General features: G+C 39.4%; 1 protein-coding gene across 8 annotated transcripts in view; it reads right to left on the bottom strand.

The window, feature by feature from the left end:
* SLC7A6 (solute carrier family 7 member 6) overlaps positions 1-6,250 on the bottom strand; it is a 32,040-nt gene extending 25,790 nt beyond the window's left edge. For 2 of the 8 annotated variants that reach the window (XM_048317027.1, XM_048317028.1), the window contains exons 1-2: positions 1,113-5,896; positions 28-589 (exon numbers count right to left, since the gene is read on the bottom strand). In XM_048317027.1, the coding sequence (XP_048172984.1) occupies positions 28-550 (523 nt within the window). In that variant the 5' untranslated portion in view covers positions 551-589; positions 1,113-5,896. Of the gene's footprint in view, positions 1-27; positions 590-1,112; positions 5,897-6,165 lie in introns of those variants that run through there. The other 6 variants (XM_048317021.1, XM_048317020.1, XM_048317022.1 and 3 more) reach the window with 6 other exon arrangements.
* Between the last annotated feature and the right edge of the window lie 12,207 nt (positions 6,251-18,457).

Here is an 18,457-nt window from a genome sequence, read left to right as displayed (position 1 = left end):
CCATAGTAAATGTCAAGAAATACTTACATTCACAAGCAGCTGCTATGAGACGACAAGCCAAATACGGAGGGTCACAAGAAGGGAAGAAAGGCTGAACTATGTAGTTAGCAAAGGTGATGGCAATAATTGCCTGACTAGTTGGCTCAACAATTAGGAGTGAGGTCCACAAACGAATAAAAGCAATGAAGCTCCCAAAAGACTCCAAGATATATGCATAGCTGGCTCCTGACTTTGTAATAGTGGTTCCAAGTTCAGCATAGCAGAGAGCTCCAAAGACTGAAAATATCCCTCCAATTGCCCAAATTATTAGAGACAATCCATAAGATCTGCTGTAGATGAGAACTCCTTTGGGAGAGACAAAGATACCTGAACCAATCATGTTGCCTACTATAAGGCTTATCCCATTTATTAAAGAAATTTCTTTCTTCAGTTGCAATGTATTTTGGTCTCCATCCTGTGTTCCACTTGGATCTGTCCTTTCTGATTTGTTGACGGGGCTGTATTCAGCCAGTGAAATATGTGATTTTGTAAAATCTGTCCTTTCTGCCATTGTGGAAGGACTGAATTCTCCACGACTCCAAATCACAATCTAAAACAAAATATAGACAGCGGAAATCATTATAAATTTTTTTATCCCAGGACTTTCTTGCAAAATCTTCTTTTCACCTTTTTACCCTATGACTTACAAATATAAATTAAGACATTTCCTTTTGTTGCTTCATGTTTGGGTTTTTTTACAAGAAGTCAAATTCATGCACAGTTAAACAGGAGAACCAATGCAGACAAAGCAAGAGACAAATTCCAATGTAACTTAGGATGAGAGAGGAACTTCTACCATTAGGAAAACAAACAAACAAAACTGTAAGAAGGACAGAATTAAGGGACTCCTATTTCGAGAACAGAAGAAAGAACAGAAAGAAGGAAATGAGATGTTATAGATAAGGAAGCACCACAAGACCAAGATGGGAGTTCTAAGCATGAACACAGATGTATTGCAATACTAAAAATATCAATCCACTTACTGTGCTTAGACACATAATTTATGAATGATTAGTAACATGCTGTCAATGCACTGGGGGCTCTTGCTAAGGGCTGTAGGCAGAGGTACTTACTGCAGAACGCTCTTGATCCAACCCTTGACTCCTGACTGATTGTGCAGATCGCTCCCTCCCCAGAACTGTTTCCAAATCTCACCGCCTCATTTCTCGGAGTTATCTAAAAGCACAGACTGTACATGAAAAAACCCACAGGAGTTTCAATCCAAATTCTTCCATTAGCAGCTGTATTTAACAGTATCTAAGGTCACAGAAATTAATCTTTTTCCTCTGCTTCAGAACTGACTGTCTGGAAAAGAGCCACTTTCTTCTGAAGTCTCCAGAAAATTCTCCCATGCCTTCCAAAAGCAAGTTACTGCTAATAACATTTCTTAGCTCAAGAAGACATTGATAATTCTGAATAAGACCCATTAGACCCATTTTACACAAGTTTACTAGCTTATCAGCTCCATAAAGAATAGGCCCTACATAACTACCAGAATTAATTTAATGACTATTCCTTTTCCCTGTCCCGATTAAACCTTTAGTGTATACTTCAGCCATTTACTACAGAATAGAAAAAAAATTGAAAGTCTGGGTCAATTAGAATAAAGCAGCTAATCTAGTGTGGGAGGTAGATTTTGTGCTTTTTGGGGGGGTAAGACTAATTTTACAAAAAATTTTTTAACTGCAACAATAAACTTGTCAACTGAGAGAACAAAAACCCTGAATATGGGAACTTTGAAAGGTCAACATGCAGTCACCCAAACTACATAAGCATCTAGCAACAGATGAACACACAAGCTTTTGCAGGCACACCTTTCTGGAGAGAATACTCCTCCTCTATCATAAAGCCAACACCTGTATCCTACAGCGCAGAAAATCTGACTTGACATCCCTGAACTAGAATGAAGATGTGAAAATTATAAAGATTATTTTCAATCAATTGAAAAAGTAACTTCCACTGAAATGGAGTACAAATCTGTTATTGAAACGCATTACATCATTCATCTCCAACTCATAAATCTTTAGAGACTGCATTCTTTTAAATAATGTAAAGTGAGATCCTCAATCTGTTTAGTTGGATGCCTTCTGGTTTATTTTCCCCTCAATACTCCAAATAAACACTTTAAAGATGCTTAATTACTAAATACACATTTTATCATTTATACATGAGTCAACCTCTAGTATCACAGATACATTGGAAGACCTCAAATTTCACACTTAAAATTAGACCAACATTTTTTGAACTTCCAGAAACTAATCACTGCCTTTTCAGAACTTAAAAGCTTGAGTGTTATAATGAGGCACCTCCAACAAAATGAAATTCACTAGGAGGGAGGCATCCACACACTTTCTACAGATGAGTGTGCCCAGAACTTCAAAGGAAAAGCAAAGTAAATTTATCACACCAGTTCTCCTTGTTATTTACTCTTCCATCTATCTTGTGCCAAATTCATTTGCAACCACTTACTGGCTGACTTTCTGTTATTGGTGTAGTAGAGCTAGCTCTTCAAAAATACATGCACCCTATAAATTCACAAGATTATTTGTTTGCTTTACAAGAGGAAGTTTAGTTATCTGTAAATGCATATTATCGATAATCAATTATAAATATGACACAATCATCAGAAAGCTGTGCAAAACAGCAGAACAAATAATCAAAGCAGATATTTTCATTAGTAATTTGGCTGTAAGAAGTGGATTTGAAAGAACACTTGTGACCCATAAAAATATCACTCAACTCCAAACTGAGTCTTTTCATTTCCATGGAAAGAACTTGGGACAGGACATTAGTTCCAAGTGTTTTTCAGAAGGCAATTCACCCTGAACAAATGTCAGCGGAAGAAACAAGAATACTACAGCTATTATTATGACATCCAACTGCCATTTGGAAACATGCTATGTTCATTTTCAGCCCTTACAGCTAAAGGATAAAACTGCATAAATATGTTAAGAACCGATCACAAACATAAAACATCATTTTGGTGGTAACTACACAACTTTATGATTTCTTACCCACATATCCTAATCATCATTCCCATTTTCTCCTGAACACCTTCCAAAGTACAAGTTGATCAGAAGCATACACATTACTTGCAATACTCAAGCACGCTGACGATTTAAGTCAATTGAGTAATTCAAATCATATCAAACCTGGTGTGTTAATGCCCAGCCGGTTTTGCACTAAGAGTAACCACGATTTACCTCATGGTCTGGAGTTCAGAGATGCATTTAATTACCTGCAACTAGGGACTCAGTCACTGTTCAAATGCCTCCACCTCAGTAGCAGCACATGACTGCAGTTCTATACAGTTTTGTTACTGACGACCTTGACTGTTTCTTGCCCTGCTATCTCTAGCCAGGAAAGAACAATCACAGTATCTCTCAACCTAGCCTGTTCTGTCCCCCAATTCTCCTTCTTCCCCTCTGCTTCTGTTATTCCCAATTTTGGGAATCTGCCACCAACTAGGATTTGCATGAAGGTGTGTACAACGGCTCACTGAAGATTAGATATTGTATTCTTTTCTCTAGCCTTGTTTGTTTTATATGTCTTTTAAAGCCTTAAGGGCAGGGATTGCTTATTTGCCTGAGTCACGTGATGCATTTATAACATCTCTGACAAAATCAGAACTGTTGGCAGGTTTTTTCCTACAGGTATTTCACTTAATCTTAAATGGAACCAAGATCTGCAGCTTTGACCAATTGGAAAGAAAACTTACCAAGGAAGAGGGAAAGCAGAGACTACAGAAAACTGAAGCTATGTCAGACAAAAAACATACATTAAATCCATGATTCTGTCACAAGATCATTATTTCAGTGGAAACAGAAGAGAGGCTTGGAAGAGGAGAGCTAGAGACAAATAGTATATATTTTCTAACATACAATAATCCTAATGTACTGCAGCTAAAAATACTATTAGAACAATCTCTAACACTGCCAAAGCCCAGCCACAGGAGTGCTATGGCTAATGCCGGGTTCTGCCTTCACACAAGCTAACCAACTCACGGATTTCCTCATCGCTCACCCTTGTGCAATACAAAGTCTTCAACTCTTTTTTTTGCTGATCACTGCATCTGTGAGGAATCTTTTTGCTGATATGTATAGATTGTGTTTTCTACTGAAATGACTCTGCTGTTGGTATAGAAAGCTATGATATGAAACCAGGACAGAGTGACCTGAAACTAGGATCACTTCACTGTTTCACCAAAAAAATGTATTCTGGTAAGGCCTATCACACCACAGCCAGGTACCAGAGGAGCTGAAGAAGGTTAAAAATGCAACTAGCAATGTATTAACACAGAGTGGACCCCCTTTAAGGGGAGGAAATGAGGAACCATCCACCAAGATCCCCTTTCTCCCATTGAGCAGAACAGTTGTCACTTGTTTGACCTGGGATGAACCTGCAAGTGAGTTAATAACCAAGGTGAAGTACCAAACTGCTAAAAGCTTACAGTGTTTGCTGTGCTTTTATACATTACCCACTCATTAGCAAAGATTTCTGGTGTTCTTGCCTCCGTCTTCCTTAGTTCTTGATTGCATAAAACAACTCTCGTAACACAGCTTTACATACACACTGGCTATTCACATATACCAGATGTAAGACTCCTATTTCTGAACACAATGATTGACCCTATGAGCAAGATTCAAGATTGCTCTATACAGGCAAACAGCATCAAAGTCTTCAGGGAGTTAAGCACCAACAGAGCAAATTAAGTCCCAGAAACGCTTATTCATTGCAATGTATATATTTAGGCACCTCACAACATGGGAAAGGCCTAGAGTTTGTCTAGGATATGTTTGTCTTTTTCCTGGTGAGAGAAGAATCTCTGCCCTACCATACATATGCTGAACAGACAGGAAGCCCTTGCAACAAAAGCAATTCCCAATGTAAAGATTTAACCTGTTCAACCAAGTCTTTTGTGCTTGCGTATACAAACACACCATCTTTAGCACAATAAAAAAAAAATCCCACAAACAAACTTTTGATCAAATAGAACTGCTTGTGACATCCACTTTTGAAAAAACAGACAAGGTAAGTTTATCACGTAAAAAGGTATGAAAGAAAAGTTACTATGTCAATTTTTTTCACTTGACAGTTTATCAGTATGGTAGTAAGTCATATTTTCATATTTTTTCATGTTTTTCATTATTTTCATATTTCCAAGAGAAAAAACAAAAGCAAGCTCACAACAGGGACTTTGTGATAGACAGTTGATTTAGGCTGGGAGTGCACAAAGCTGCTGCAATGAGAGGAACATCTGGTGAAATTTATACAATAAGCTCCAGGTAAAGACAGAAGGAACAACAGTAGAGTTTGTTAAAGTAATTCACCTTATTTTTCATGCTGGGTCAGAAAATCTCTCAAAAGAGGGGGAAATAATGCCAAAAGGCACATGCTTACCTTCACACCTCCACCCATGTGTGCTCTTTAGGTGGAACTTATTATGGCCGCACCTGATCAGATTGTAGTTAATACACTCCATTTAAAAACACAATCAAAATCACTACCCAATGCCAGCAAGCAAAGGCATGCTGGCCTGAGGATCTCACTAAGCCCACTTCAGTGCCCTGCGATAGCTCGCTAACGGAGCGGTCAGAATTACCTGCACCCACCACCAAAAAGCACTAAAGGAACACGTGGCTTCACAAAGCCACCCTCGAGTCGCCACAGGCACGACTCCAGGGGCTGTCGCCGCCGGCCGGAGACCCTGACGAGGTCCCACCGCAGGAGGGAAGGGTCATTTGCAGAGGTGTGATTGGGACTCTCAGTGGCCGCTCCGCTCTCCACAAGCGGTGGCGACCCTCTTTCTCTCTATAAAATAAGCGAGGTTCACACAGATTGCAAGCCTTCTGGACAGCCCAGGTCTGAGACGAGGACCATCAAGAGCTGGGGCACCCTTTAAAGACAATACAGAAACCGCGGCATTTATCTTGCTACCACCGCACACTTGGAAGCCGCCCGGCTCGCCAAGGCCGCCGCCCCAGATGCTGCAGGGCAGCGCTGCCGCCGGCAGCCCCTGCGCTGAGGCCGCTCCCTGCCCACCTTCCCTCAAGGTGAAGGGAGCTGAAGGAAACCGACGAAGGAAGGCGAAAGCCCACCCCGGCTGTCCGGCCGGAAGCGCGTTACCTCCGCTCCCGCGGAGCTGTCTCAGGATGCTCCCCACCCGTTGCTACCGACAGGCGATGGCGGCCGCGCCGCGCCGTCCCGTCCCGTCCCGCCCCCCCCCACGCCGTCGCCGCCGTCGCCGCCGTCGCCGTCTCCCCGCCCCGGGATCACCGCCTCCGTCACCGCCTTCGTTGCCTCCTCGCCCCTCCCCGGCAAAAATCCGCTACCTGCCGCGTGGTCGGCCCGAGGGGGAAGCCGCAAGGAGCATACCCGCTCCGCAGGGGTTGCGCCGGACCCCCCGTTACCCGCTGGTGCGGAGGGAGCTGTTTCCAGGGCCGGAGCTCCCCCCCTGCCCCGCGAAGTTCGCGTCGGCTCCTGCGCTACCGGGGGGTGGGGAGACCCTCGATCGCCTCCCCCGCCGCAGCCGGAGCGGGGGACCAGCCTCCCCCTTCCCCGCAGGGGCAGGATGGAGAAGAGCTTTAGCACTGACGGTGCGGGAATGGCGCCTTTCCCAGCCTGGGCTGGGGGGCCCTGCCCTCACCCCGCGGTCCCTGAGGGCCTCGGGGGACACGGAGTTCCCGTGAAGCCCCGGAGGAGGACGCTGCGCAAAGTTGCATCCACATGAGTTACACCTGAGACACTCTCAGGCTCGAGACTGAGGGTGGAAACCCTGAAATCTGGTGATATTTTGGGTTTCTGCTGCACAGGTCGTAAGTCCAGTCACAGTGGATATGGCAATTAAAATGGAACAGTACCGTTGGTGTTCCAGCCCCCAAGAGGGGCATAGCTACACCTAAAATTTGGCTCCCTTATAATACATCTAATGGACCTCCCAGAATCGTGAGTAAAACTGGCCCATGGTGCCTGAATATAATAGTAAGGAATCGGCCGTTCAGTAGATTTATCTGGGGTAATGTAATGAAAGCTTTCTTGTCTCCAGCAGGTTAATAGTTTTATCCTGTTTGAGCCAGTGAACCCTAGGCCACAGCTCACTCTTAATGTTCTTTTATTGCTTTTTTGCTGCTCCCTGTGGGGCAAAGGGAGGGTCAGTGCCTGGAAAGACAACAGGGCTCAGGCGGCAGGATAGTCTCACTTGAAACAATTTAATTACTCCTCCCTCCCCTAGTCCATGGTTGTTATCTACCATCTGAAACGATTAAGTCAGAGGTGAAGTTTTTCAAGAGGGTAAAAATCTTAGGGGCAAATAAAAATTACAGGGCTGTAAAAGAAGAAAGTCAAACTGTGCACTGTAATACCCATAAATGTGCTAGTAAATGCAATAGTGGAGTCCAATTCTATTGCCACAAGGCTTACATTTCTGATTTCCATCTTACTTCCTCTCTCAAAGGTTGTGTGTTTTATCAAGGAGTTGTTTTCCTTCATTGTCACAGTGACAATCAGGCTACCAGGCAACTGCTGCCCTCATCTATATCTCCAGATATTCATTACATTGTGTATGGATAAAAAATAATTAAGAAAGTATTTTGTTAGAAGTTGGCTTTTTAAGTGCACATAGGGAAGATAATTACATTAGACTTTATTTCTAAACTATAAAGCACCATGGCAAAACAAAGTCTCATTTGCAGGAGCCTGATCATCTCAGCTCTCTAATTAAGTTTGTCTCAACTCTTTGTTTGGCTTTTGTCAAACACAAACTATACTAAATCTATTACCTGCTAAAGCTACTGACAGTGTTGCAAAGCAGCAAACAAAACCAGTCTGCTGCGTTCTGGGAGCTTAACAGCCCTGATAGGCGACTTCTTTGTTTTTAAGCCACTTACAGAGCACTGACAGAAGATAAAAAAGTAGATGACATCCCCAGAATATAATCAAATTCTTACAATATGAAACTGATTGTTGTTACAAAGATAATATGAACCAGAAAGCAGTCATTAGGTGGTAATAGTGTTTAGTCATTGCTACAAATGTGCTAGTGCTCTGTGTTCTGTAGTACAGGATTTTCAGGTAGATAGATGGGCATTTGCAACAATCGTCTCGCACATTAATCAAAAAGTGAATTGAGTGTGAATGTAAAAGATGCAGCTGATTTCAGTTGTTGCTAGACTGCCTTTTAAACTCTCTCATGATTGAATCTACTGAAGACAGCATTCTCAAAAAAATGGACTCATAAAATATGAGCTAATTATAAAATTGCCTTTAGGAACAAGAAATAGATGAGAACTGACAAGACATAGGAAACAAATTATTAGGCATATACTGAAAGTATAGAGAATGACATTTTACTTTAGAACTTCGAAAAATATTTATTAGAAAAAGTGCTTATTTGAGGGTTTCAAAATAGAAGTTCATCTTCTGAATGATGAAAACTTAGAACACTGTAGAGGTTGGTGTGAGAGATCCAAGTTACGACAGCATCATAAGGCTAGACAATGCTTCTAAAATGTTTGCAAGTGAGCAGAAGCAAACCTCAGAATAATCATCCAGATAGATATTTTTGTCCATTTTGGTAAGGTTCATCTTTTATAAATAACTTTTTCCATTTTACTATGGAAGTGAAATGTAAGTCTGAACTCCTTACTTTATTTCTGCTCTTGTTACAGATTACATAAATTGTATGGCTCATCCCTGATGCTCCATAAATGGCCACTGGTAAGTTATGTTTATACAGGAGTGTGTATTCTCTAAGTGCTGGGAGACGAAAAACAGCTAAAAAAGATTTTGTTTCCACTAGGGTTTTATCTGATACTAATTTAATCAAGTTAAGATCTACCTCCTTTAGCTAATGAGAACAAAGACTGAGTTTTGGTTAAGTCTGTGAGTTTTGCCCTATCTGCTTTTTTGTGTCTGGCTAATATTGCCACTTAGATACATCTTAGAAAATGCAATTAAACTCAAAAATCTTGAACAATAAACCGATTAAATACCTCTAAACAAACCAAATCGAAGTAGCATCAGATTACAGGAAACTGAATCCACATGATATTCATTAAATGGTTTTAGAACATGACAAAACCAAGGTAAAAATAGCTATTGAATGTAAGTGATTTTGGAACCTTATACATCAGCTTCGTGCTTATTCCCAAGTTCATTCTTGTGTGCAGGGTGAGTTTAAGCATATCCTTACAGTGTAAGTCCCCCAAGAATGTGTTTCTCATGCACTTAATTAATGGAAGAATGAGTGTGTGCTGAGATCCTTAAGGGTCGCACTGAAGGGGTGCTGTGTGTACGTCAGTAGTACTCATTGCAGCTTGGAACTTACGGTACTATGATGGAGATGTTGCTGCCAGCCATGTGTTTGATGGTTTATGTTGGTTCCTTTTGAAATTCTACCGCGTAGAGTGAGTCCTGAGACCACCTTGATGTTTTTTTTTGAAATGTACATTCTGTGCACACAGGAGTTACTCACAGGGGTCATGAAATCGTTCAGGAGAGTAAATCTGGGACTTCAGCCAGATCCCAGCAAATGACGATTTTTATAAGCACTTAAAAGCAGAGATTATTTTTTGGTAGTTTTTCAACCATAATCATTTCAAACAACAAACACAGTGTCAACCACGTATTTCAGGAGAGAAACAGTTAAAAAATAAGTGTAAGTGCACCTGTTTCTTTTCTTTGGTTAAAGCTGAGTGACTTTGTTTACAAAAACAAATTCACTGATCCTTTCCCCTTTCTTTTTACCTTCATCTTTCCATCACGCAAATTTCTGCTGTAGGTGGTTTAAGCAGAGTTAAGTGTGACTTACAAATGAGAGTGACGACAAGCACTAAAGTGCTAGGCAATTAAAGGAAAGGGTCTAAATTTAGGCTTCTATATTTACCTTCCCCTGCTCCTAGCTGCATGTCTCCTCCTACTCCGGTGGCCTTCAGCATCTGATTGGCTCTGGCACTTGTCCAGTCCCCTCTGTAAGGCAATTCTGCTCACCAAACTGGCAAAAAACAATACTTCAATGAAGGTTGTTTTTTTACTATTATAATCACAAGAATACAAATGTGGAGCAAGCTAGGAGCAGAGGAGGAGGTAGTGGAAAATAGCTCTTTAAGAAACAGAAACTGTGGGATGTCTCTGTCTTGTCCAACTGCAGTTATTTAAATACTCTGAAGATTAACATTAGTCCTTCTTTTATGGAAAACTTAGTTTCTCTACACTGAAGTTTTTTAAAACAGACTGTAAAATAAGCTTTGACATCCCATCTTTTAATTTTATTTGTCCTATCTGGTTCTGTTGCCTTTCAGATACCTTTTTCTTTTCACTGCCTCATCTAATCTCACCAAAATTTATTATTTACCTGTACATATCTTTGTTGCACAGGATTACAAGCTGGTTTTGTTCAGTGCTGTCCATGCTGCAAAGCAGAAGTGGGAATAGGTACCTTCTAAAGCACGGACAAGTTTTCAAATGTTAACTTTGCTAGAAGGGCTAAGAAACAATAGCAAAAATATCCCCATCTTCAGATAAACTTCAAAGGTCTCTAGGACTTTTTTATCACTATTGTGATTAATGTCACAAACTTTATATTTTAATTTTACATTTCTTTTGCTCATGTAATCTTCTCTATTACAAGGGGAATGTGCAATACATCAAGCTTTTCCCAGTCAGTTTGGGGGGATTATTTGGAAAAAATAGTCCCTTGTACATATATTTGTTTTAAAACAGATGGTTTGACTTAATGTTTCAGACAATGAAATCATTCAGCTTTGAGACCCTACCCTTTGAATAAATTCAACATAGATTATACAAATTGTCTTATCTATGTTGAATTAACTTCACGAGCATCTGGCTATTTATTAATGAGAGTGAGTGAATTGCAGTCTTCATTTTCCTGAAAAACAACATGGAAGTTAAAATCATTGTCTTAAAATGTTGCAGGGATTTTTAAAGATAATGCTCTTTGTCCATGTCTACTTTGAAGGCTATTAAAAGTGATTATGTATAAAAACAAACTAAGGAGGATTTGTAGCTGTAAAAAATAGCATGTTAAGAATAAGTGGTTTTTTCTTGTTTCAGGTCCCAAATTAGTATGTGGGTACTGTGATTGAAAAATATGAAGTCCTTAGTTATAATGTTTGTAACCCAGTTCAACAGCCTTTAAATAAATTTCTTCTGGGTGCGACAGTTTAAAGACATCTGTTGGGTTGGGTTGTTTTTTGATTTTAAGTAACTCTGGCCTTCTAATAGAACTGCTCAGACTTTCTTCAAAACAGCAAAGTTCCTTTCTGTTATAGAATCCCCTGTGGTGTTGTAAGTCCTTTTTTGATATATTTGTGGTTCCTGTGTCTCTCTCTCTGATTAAAAGCAGGAGTATGGAAGCTTAGAAGATTCTGGCCATGCTCAGCAGTAGTTACATTGACACTCTGCGAGCAGCTGGTTACTAGAGGCTGAAGCCAATGTCATCATTTTGTTTGTGTTATCATGCTGTGTCCAAACTTTGCCATTTAAATATAACCAGATGTTCCTTAGCAAAGGTACTTTGAATGCAGTGTGTTACAGTACAACCCCATCAGTGCTGATCCCACTCTTCCATCTTTGCTTTTACTGTACTCCTATTACTTTTCTCTTAATTAATGAATTACTCTGAAATGTTTGTACAATACAAATAAAGTTGGACCTTTAATAAAATTTCTCTGCCGTTTTATTTAGAGAACTTAAAATAACACAGTACTTTACAATGTGGGAACAATCGTTGGATGAGCAGACAGTAAGAACAGCCTTTGTTCCCTAAACTTTCAGACTTCTGTGGGATTCTGTAGTTGTAATTGATCCAAATTCAGGTTGTCTTTAAAAGTAAAGTTTTCCAAAACATAATCTCAAAGACCTTTCTGTATAGATTCTACACAGTGTGTGCAATCAAATTTGCCAATGCATGTTGACCTGATACATTTTGCCTCTAAGGGGAACAGACTTGTGTACATGTGGTTAGAGTGACAAATAAGTTCTAATTCAGAAGTTTGTATAGCAAGCCTTGTAAAAGAAGGAAAACCATGTTGTTTCACAAATATAAGTTCAGAACACCTTTGAAGTTTTCACTCAGTTCTTGCCCAAGACTACATGTTCCATGAGGAAGATTTTCAGAATGTCTCACTATTTAAAAGTACACCTTAAGAACTGAGATGTAAAATATCTTAATGCTAATAGAATCTTTAAGATTAGGGATTTATTGCCAGTCCATTTGCCTTTGCAGTAAGTAGGATAGCCCTATTAATGGGTTTAGTCTTTTGTCTGCCAGCATAGTTGTTCCAATTTCAAATCCATTCTTTGCTAATATTAGAAGGCATCCAGCCCTAAAATTAAAATGATGGTTGACTTTGCTAACTTTCCAGAAATAATTTCTCAGCAGGCTATTTGTGAGTGTTTTGCACTTTGCTCCTTTGTTCCCCACTTGGCTCTTGATTACTTGGTGTGTACAGTGTCCCACAGAGCAAATCATAGTGGACTAATTAAGAACTACCAAGAGTTTCCCAAGTTATGCAAGATCCCCAGAACTATGAAAAGCCTTTTCAGCTTCCCAGTCACATACTGTGAAGTGCCATAAATCAAACTTTTGAAAACACTGAAAGCTGTGCTTCAGACACTTCTGGGTATACTTTAGTTCCGGAAGAAAATATTTATTTTTGTTAAAGTTTACTGCTGGGTTTTTTAGTACTATTTTTTCTCAGTCAAGATCCCACAAGCTACAAACATTCTGAATACCAGTAACACTGATTTTATGAGACATGATCACTTATTGGTGATGTTGGTGACACTGTTGTCTTTACTTTTACATGAGTCTGAAAGAGTAAGTGAAGTGAGAGCAAACACTTGGGCTTCAGTGTTAGAGCTTAGGCAGGAGGATAAAGGGAATTAAACCTCGTGTGTCATATTACACTCTGGAGGTCAGCGAGTTATTTTTACTTCAGGGTCACTGGTATGGGAAAATGTGGAAGACCTCAGCTTATGTTGAAACTATAGGTGATGGCCAAGTTATTTGTTAAGATGGGTCATCAGTGTCATCTCATGCAACAAACTTTATGGCTGGAGTCCAGCAAGTGTCCTCACCCTGCACATCAGTCACTTGGTCACGTAGGTTGCTCAGTGTCACACTACCTGAACAACTCTATATTTGTCCTTACTACAAAGGACAAATTTTATTACTGAAGTGTTGTATCAATTATTATTTTGGATTATTCTATGCTAGAATGACATACATTGTAGATAATCATGAGGTTGTGTCGTTTAAACAAAACCCAAAGACTGATATTAGGTGGTTGTACTGAAACAATGGGGAGGCAGCCGCATTGCATGCTGTTGGAGTTAAATCCAGTATATAGCATACAGTAAAATTACAGCTGTGAAATCCTGATAATTGCCTTTTATTTTGTTCCTTGAAAAGGCTTCCTTTGTCCAAGAAAAACATCTGTGATTAAATAGCCAGCTGTAAAAACAAACAAGAAAAATCCTGTCTACATGCCCAAACATATCTGGAAGTCTCAAATCCAGAGTGCACCTTTCCCTGTGCAGCTGTGTCTGTGCACAGCAACTGGTACAGTTAATTGGCACTGTTATGAGCAGGAAAGGCCTGGCCACAGGCCGGGTTCTCCTTCTCCTGCTACTGAAGATGGACATAAAGAACACTGAACAAGAAATGACAGCTTTCACTGATGGGGTCTAATTTGGGTGAGGAAGCTGACAGATACCATCAGATTTAAGCCAAAATAAGTAGTCTCAGACCAGCTAAGAATGCAGTGGACCTGGCAGTGTTAGGTTACAGTTAGACATAATGATCTTAAAGGTCTTTTCAATCTGAATGCTTCTCTGATTTTAGTGATGAATTAAATTGCTATATTGATATGCTAGTAAAAACAGCATACAGGAAAACATCTTACCAAACACATTAAAATTCAACAGCTGGGGAGTTATAATGCTAGTATATATCTTATAGAAAATTAAATGTCATTTTAGTTTTGAAAGACATAATATAGAACAGCATCCAAATCTCTCCTCCCTTGTATATTTCATGAATTCTCTACCTAAGTAAGAGTTTTCTGTAAACAAATAAATCTGCAGGTTTGAATATCAGCATATGATTGACTTCAGTGGAGAGAAAAGGTTTTAGCCAGAGTTGCCAGGCTGCATCTGAACCAGCTCTGTAGGAGTCAGAGCAGAAGGGAGGAGAGTGGAGCAATGCCTTGTTTTGCAGAAAGCTTCCCTGAGTTGAAATATTTATTTGGCTATAAATCTTTTAGTCTCATCCAGGGCTTAGTTAAACCTGTCTGAGACATCCACTTTATCAGAAAAACAATCAAATTTCTGTGTGAGGTCATATCTGTTCAGCACAAGTAACAACCTAATTTTTTTTCTACTATTTCACTTGCATTTTAACATTGTATGTCATGAGGGTTTTTTTTTTTTTTTAAATGTTTCTGTGGTTTCATGCAAAAAGAGGGAAGAAAATACATTAATGCAAAGTGGCTCTCTCAGCAAACATTTAATGGATTGACAGAAGCCTTGCTTGATAAAAATTGCATTTTAATAAAAATGGAAACATTTTCATGGCAGTTGAGAGAAGATGACCAACCATGATCTGCTGAGAAGCAAAAATATAGGAGAATCTTCTTTTCTTTTTAGAATTCATAGCAACACTCTAAAGGGTGGAAATAATCTCCAGGGCACTTTAATTCAAGTTATGTCTAGTGCATAGTCCTGACAGCTGACTTGCTAACAGGCCCATGACTTCACAGGTAGGTGTTAGTGGAATAAATAGTGATTGAGTTACAGGGCAGTTATAAATATTCATGTTATGTAGCTCCCAGCAAAATACATTAACTTTTTCCTTAAATCATTTTAAGTGTTTGTAGTTTGCATAAATAAACTGAACCGGCTGAGGGAAGAGGTTTAGCAAACCAGTGTTGTTTGCATTAATTTTGTCAACTAAAGAACTCTTGCTCAGGTAAAAGAAAGTTCCATGAATATTGCTAATTTCTCTGGGTGTGGGGAGGTAGCCTGTCTTCATGATGGCCTTTAAATCTTATTTAAGCCCCTGCTTGGAAGCCAGTCCAGAATGACAAAGCACAAGAACAGACCAGGTACTCTGTTTCCTCACTGCGTGTTCAGCGCCTCTGCTCCAGACTCTTTCATGTGCCCTTCATCTCCTGTTTGCTAAACCAAACACACACAGTTTTATCAGCTTGTCCTTAACATCAGGTTTCCTCACTGCTTATCAGCTTCTGGGTTCTCCTCAGTCCATGCTCAGAGCTGAGCACTGTTCTGCTAAAACACTGCCTGCACAAAGTGGCAAACAATGGTTCCTTTGGCGCCTTGCACACGCAAGTGAACACGGCAGGCACTCGCCTCACTGTGTTCTCTTTCCAGTTTCCTCTTCTTTTGTGGCAGGAGGCTATCACAGCACATGGAAGTGGCATAGAAACAACTTTCTTGGGAACATATTTTGCAGCTGTTACAAGGTCAAAAGTCTCATACAACTGGGGGGTTTTTTGTATTTTCCAGGTGTATTCCTTAGTCGCTTTTCTCATTCCCCCTCTTCCCCCGCAACATTCTAATGAACTGAAAAAAAGCTTTGAGCCCTTTTTTGGCCAAAGGACAACAAATTTAATGTTAGTAGTCATTCTGTTAACTAATATGGCACTTTTTTTCTTGGTATCTAAAGAAGGGACCAACTGTACAGAAAGGACTAACTGTACTCTGGAGCACAGCCAGGTTTCTTCTGAAAGGATGAAATTCAGGCATGCTTTCTGCTTGCATGAATATTGCTTTTGCTTTGTGGAAAGTTGAAGTACAGAAGTTGGAAATAGATACTGAGATACTTTGGAATGTTATCACATTTCAAGGGGTGAACAAGTTCTTATTCTAAATTACTGCCATTTAATTCATCCTGGTTGAAGGAGTCCAGAAGTTCTTTAACTGATGCATGTCTTCTCTGAAAGAAGAAAGGTCATTCTTAAAGCGCAGGGAAAATGGCAGTTTGAGGCTATAAATTTCTGTAATATTACTTGTCATGTATTCTTGGCAAAGAGAAATAAAGGCAGGAAATGAAATACTGATCACAAATCATATCAGCACAAGAGCTGGAAATAATATGTCTGAGCTTCTGATCTACCATATTTGCTGGGTTTAAGCAAAATGCTTACAATTAATATGTTCTTGCAGCTATGCTGACTTTAATGTAACCCAAATATCTCATTAGATATGTTCTTTTCAGACCTTGTAAAGTAGTTTAATTTATGGTGGACTTACCTTCAAAATCCAGGAGTTTTGTTTAACTCAGCTGACATACCATCTGTCAAATCAACCATGTGCTCAGTTAAGGGAATGTAGTTCCAGGCAAGCCATGAGGGGATTGCTTCTCTAGAAAAGGAACAAAATCAAACTATGGTAGGGCCTTTTGCACACCAGTAAAGTGTTTTGCAAAGGGGGGAGGGCAGGGCAGGACTGTGTGCAGGAAAAGAATGAAAGGGAATATAGTGCAAGACAAGATTTCCTGAGGCATGAAAGACCCCAGCAGTCCTGGAGACAACATGTATTACTGGAGGAGAGCATAGTTAATAGCTGTATAGCACTGAAATCAATAAATAGCAATAAAGAAATCTAAATTTTCTGTGCCTGCCTTGATGATGTTTGGGTCCTTCCCTAACATACCAGGCCCGCAAGTATTTATTTATGCACTTAACCTTTACAAATCTTCATATATGATGCTCGAGTGACTAAACCTGGGTAAGCATGAGAATGTTACAAGGTTATGTAGGATTCAGACTTGAAACAATAAAGTAAGAACCCTTGAGGTTTATCATGTTTTCATTAGTGCTTTAGGTTTTGTACATTTTAGACTACTTATGTGGTGTAAAATTCTTCTGTATGTTAGCAGTCCATTAATGCATTTTTTGAAATTCTGTAGATTAGCAGTTTATGAATATGCACTTGTTATCTTCCTCTGATGTTCTCTGGAACTGCTTTTAACAGGCACTGGTAACAACTTTTGAGGGTTATTTATAGCTTTGCTTGTCTTGCTCTTTGCTGGAAGGACTAATCTCTTAAACATTTCATTCCAGTACCTCAGAATAATTTTCCACAAATCAACTTCAAACAAATTCCAGTGCAGACATTCTTACATTGCAGAAACTGTCCCATCTCAGATAAAAGTGTGGTGTAGATAGGACAAAGGGCAAGGGACAGTCATCTTCTTGCAAATCAGCCAAAGATAGCTGCAACCAGTTTCAAGAAGAAAATTACATTTCTGTAAGTCAGAAAAATGAACATTTGCCTACTCTACTTACCATTTCTTTAATAAATTTAAATAGCTTAATAAAATTTGTACAACTAGTCATTTTTAACATCTATTAACTCTAGGTTTGTCTTTCTGAGTAACTGCAACAGTTTTACTAATCAGTTTGTATGATCAGTCCTAAAGTGATTTTGTTTTATTATTCTCCTTGCTGTTTTCTAGAGATACCCATGTTTTATATTTCCTTCCTGCAACGCCAGTTGTTCTTCACATTCAAACCTTGTTTATTCCCATAGATACTAAAGAACAGTTTGATTCTTCCATCTTTACTCCTTCTCAGTGCCATTTATTCTACATTGTTTTGTAATGTCAAGGCAACTGCAGAAAACAGAGGTGAGGACAATAGAAATCTTAGCTAATGAACAAGCTTGGGCAGGAGCAAAATACCATAAGCTTTCAGCAGTTTGATATTTCACACCAGTGACCACCATGAGACATTTTTAAACATTAGAAGGGGCTGTATGAGAGTATGTACTTGTGGTGAGAAAAAATGATGTTAGTTCCAGGTCACTGTATTTTAGTTTTGTATCAAAACTTTTTATATCAGCAGAAGTTTCATTTCAACAAACGTGCAGCATCCCTTCAAAAATACTGCACTGGACAAGGAGTTAACTTGTGCTCACACTATTTTGATAACGATTCTTCTATTAACAGTTAAGAGTGGACTTAGGTTTGACATCAAATTATATTCTCAAGTAGGCAGCTGCTTCTAGAAAAGAGCCAAAACTGTTTCTGTGTCAAAAACACAACAAAAATTCAGCATAGCGTGCCAGCCAGCACATCTTTCACAGAAGTATAAAGTATCCAGCAGAAAAACTAAATGGAAGGATTTTGAAAGCTGATATTAAGTTTCAACAGTATTGCCAGTTTCTCTTTTAAAGGTCTGTAACTACAGGTGAATGTTTAGATAAACATAGATATTTTAGATGAAATAGATATTTTACTGAGTATTTTATGCCTTCTAAACAGGTAATACACCATGACAGTAGTTCCTTTCCTCACAAGCAAGACATCCTTTTTTAGCAGACTGTTGAAATTTCCCATTTCAAGTGCAAATTGAAAAAAAATTCAGCTGTGAAA

Source organism: Corvus hawaiiensis, chromosome 12 (assembly GCF_020740725.1).
Source record: "Corvus hawaiiensis isolate bCorHaw1 chromosome 12, bCorHaw1.pri.cur, whole genome shotgun sequence".
NCBI classification, from domain to species: Eukaryota; Metazoa; Chordata; class Aves; order Passeriformes; family Corvidae; genus Corvus; species Corvus hawaiiensis.
The sequence above is the reverse complement of the archived record's forward strand: the minus strand, read 5'-3'. Positions and strand labels throughout refer to the sequence as shown.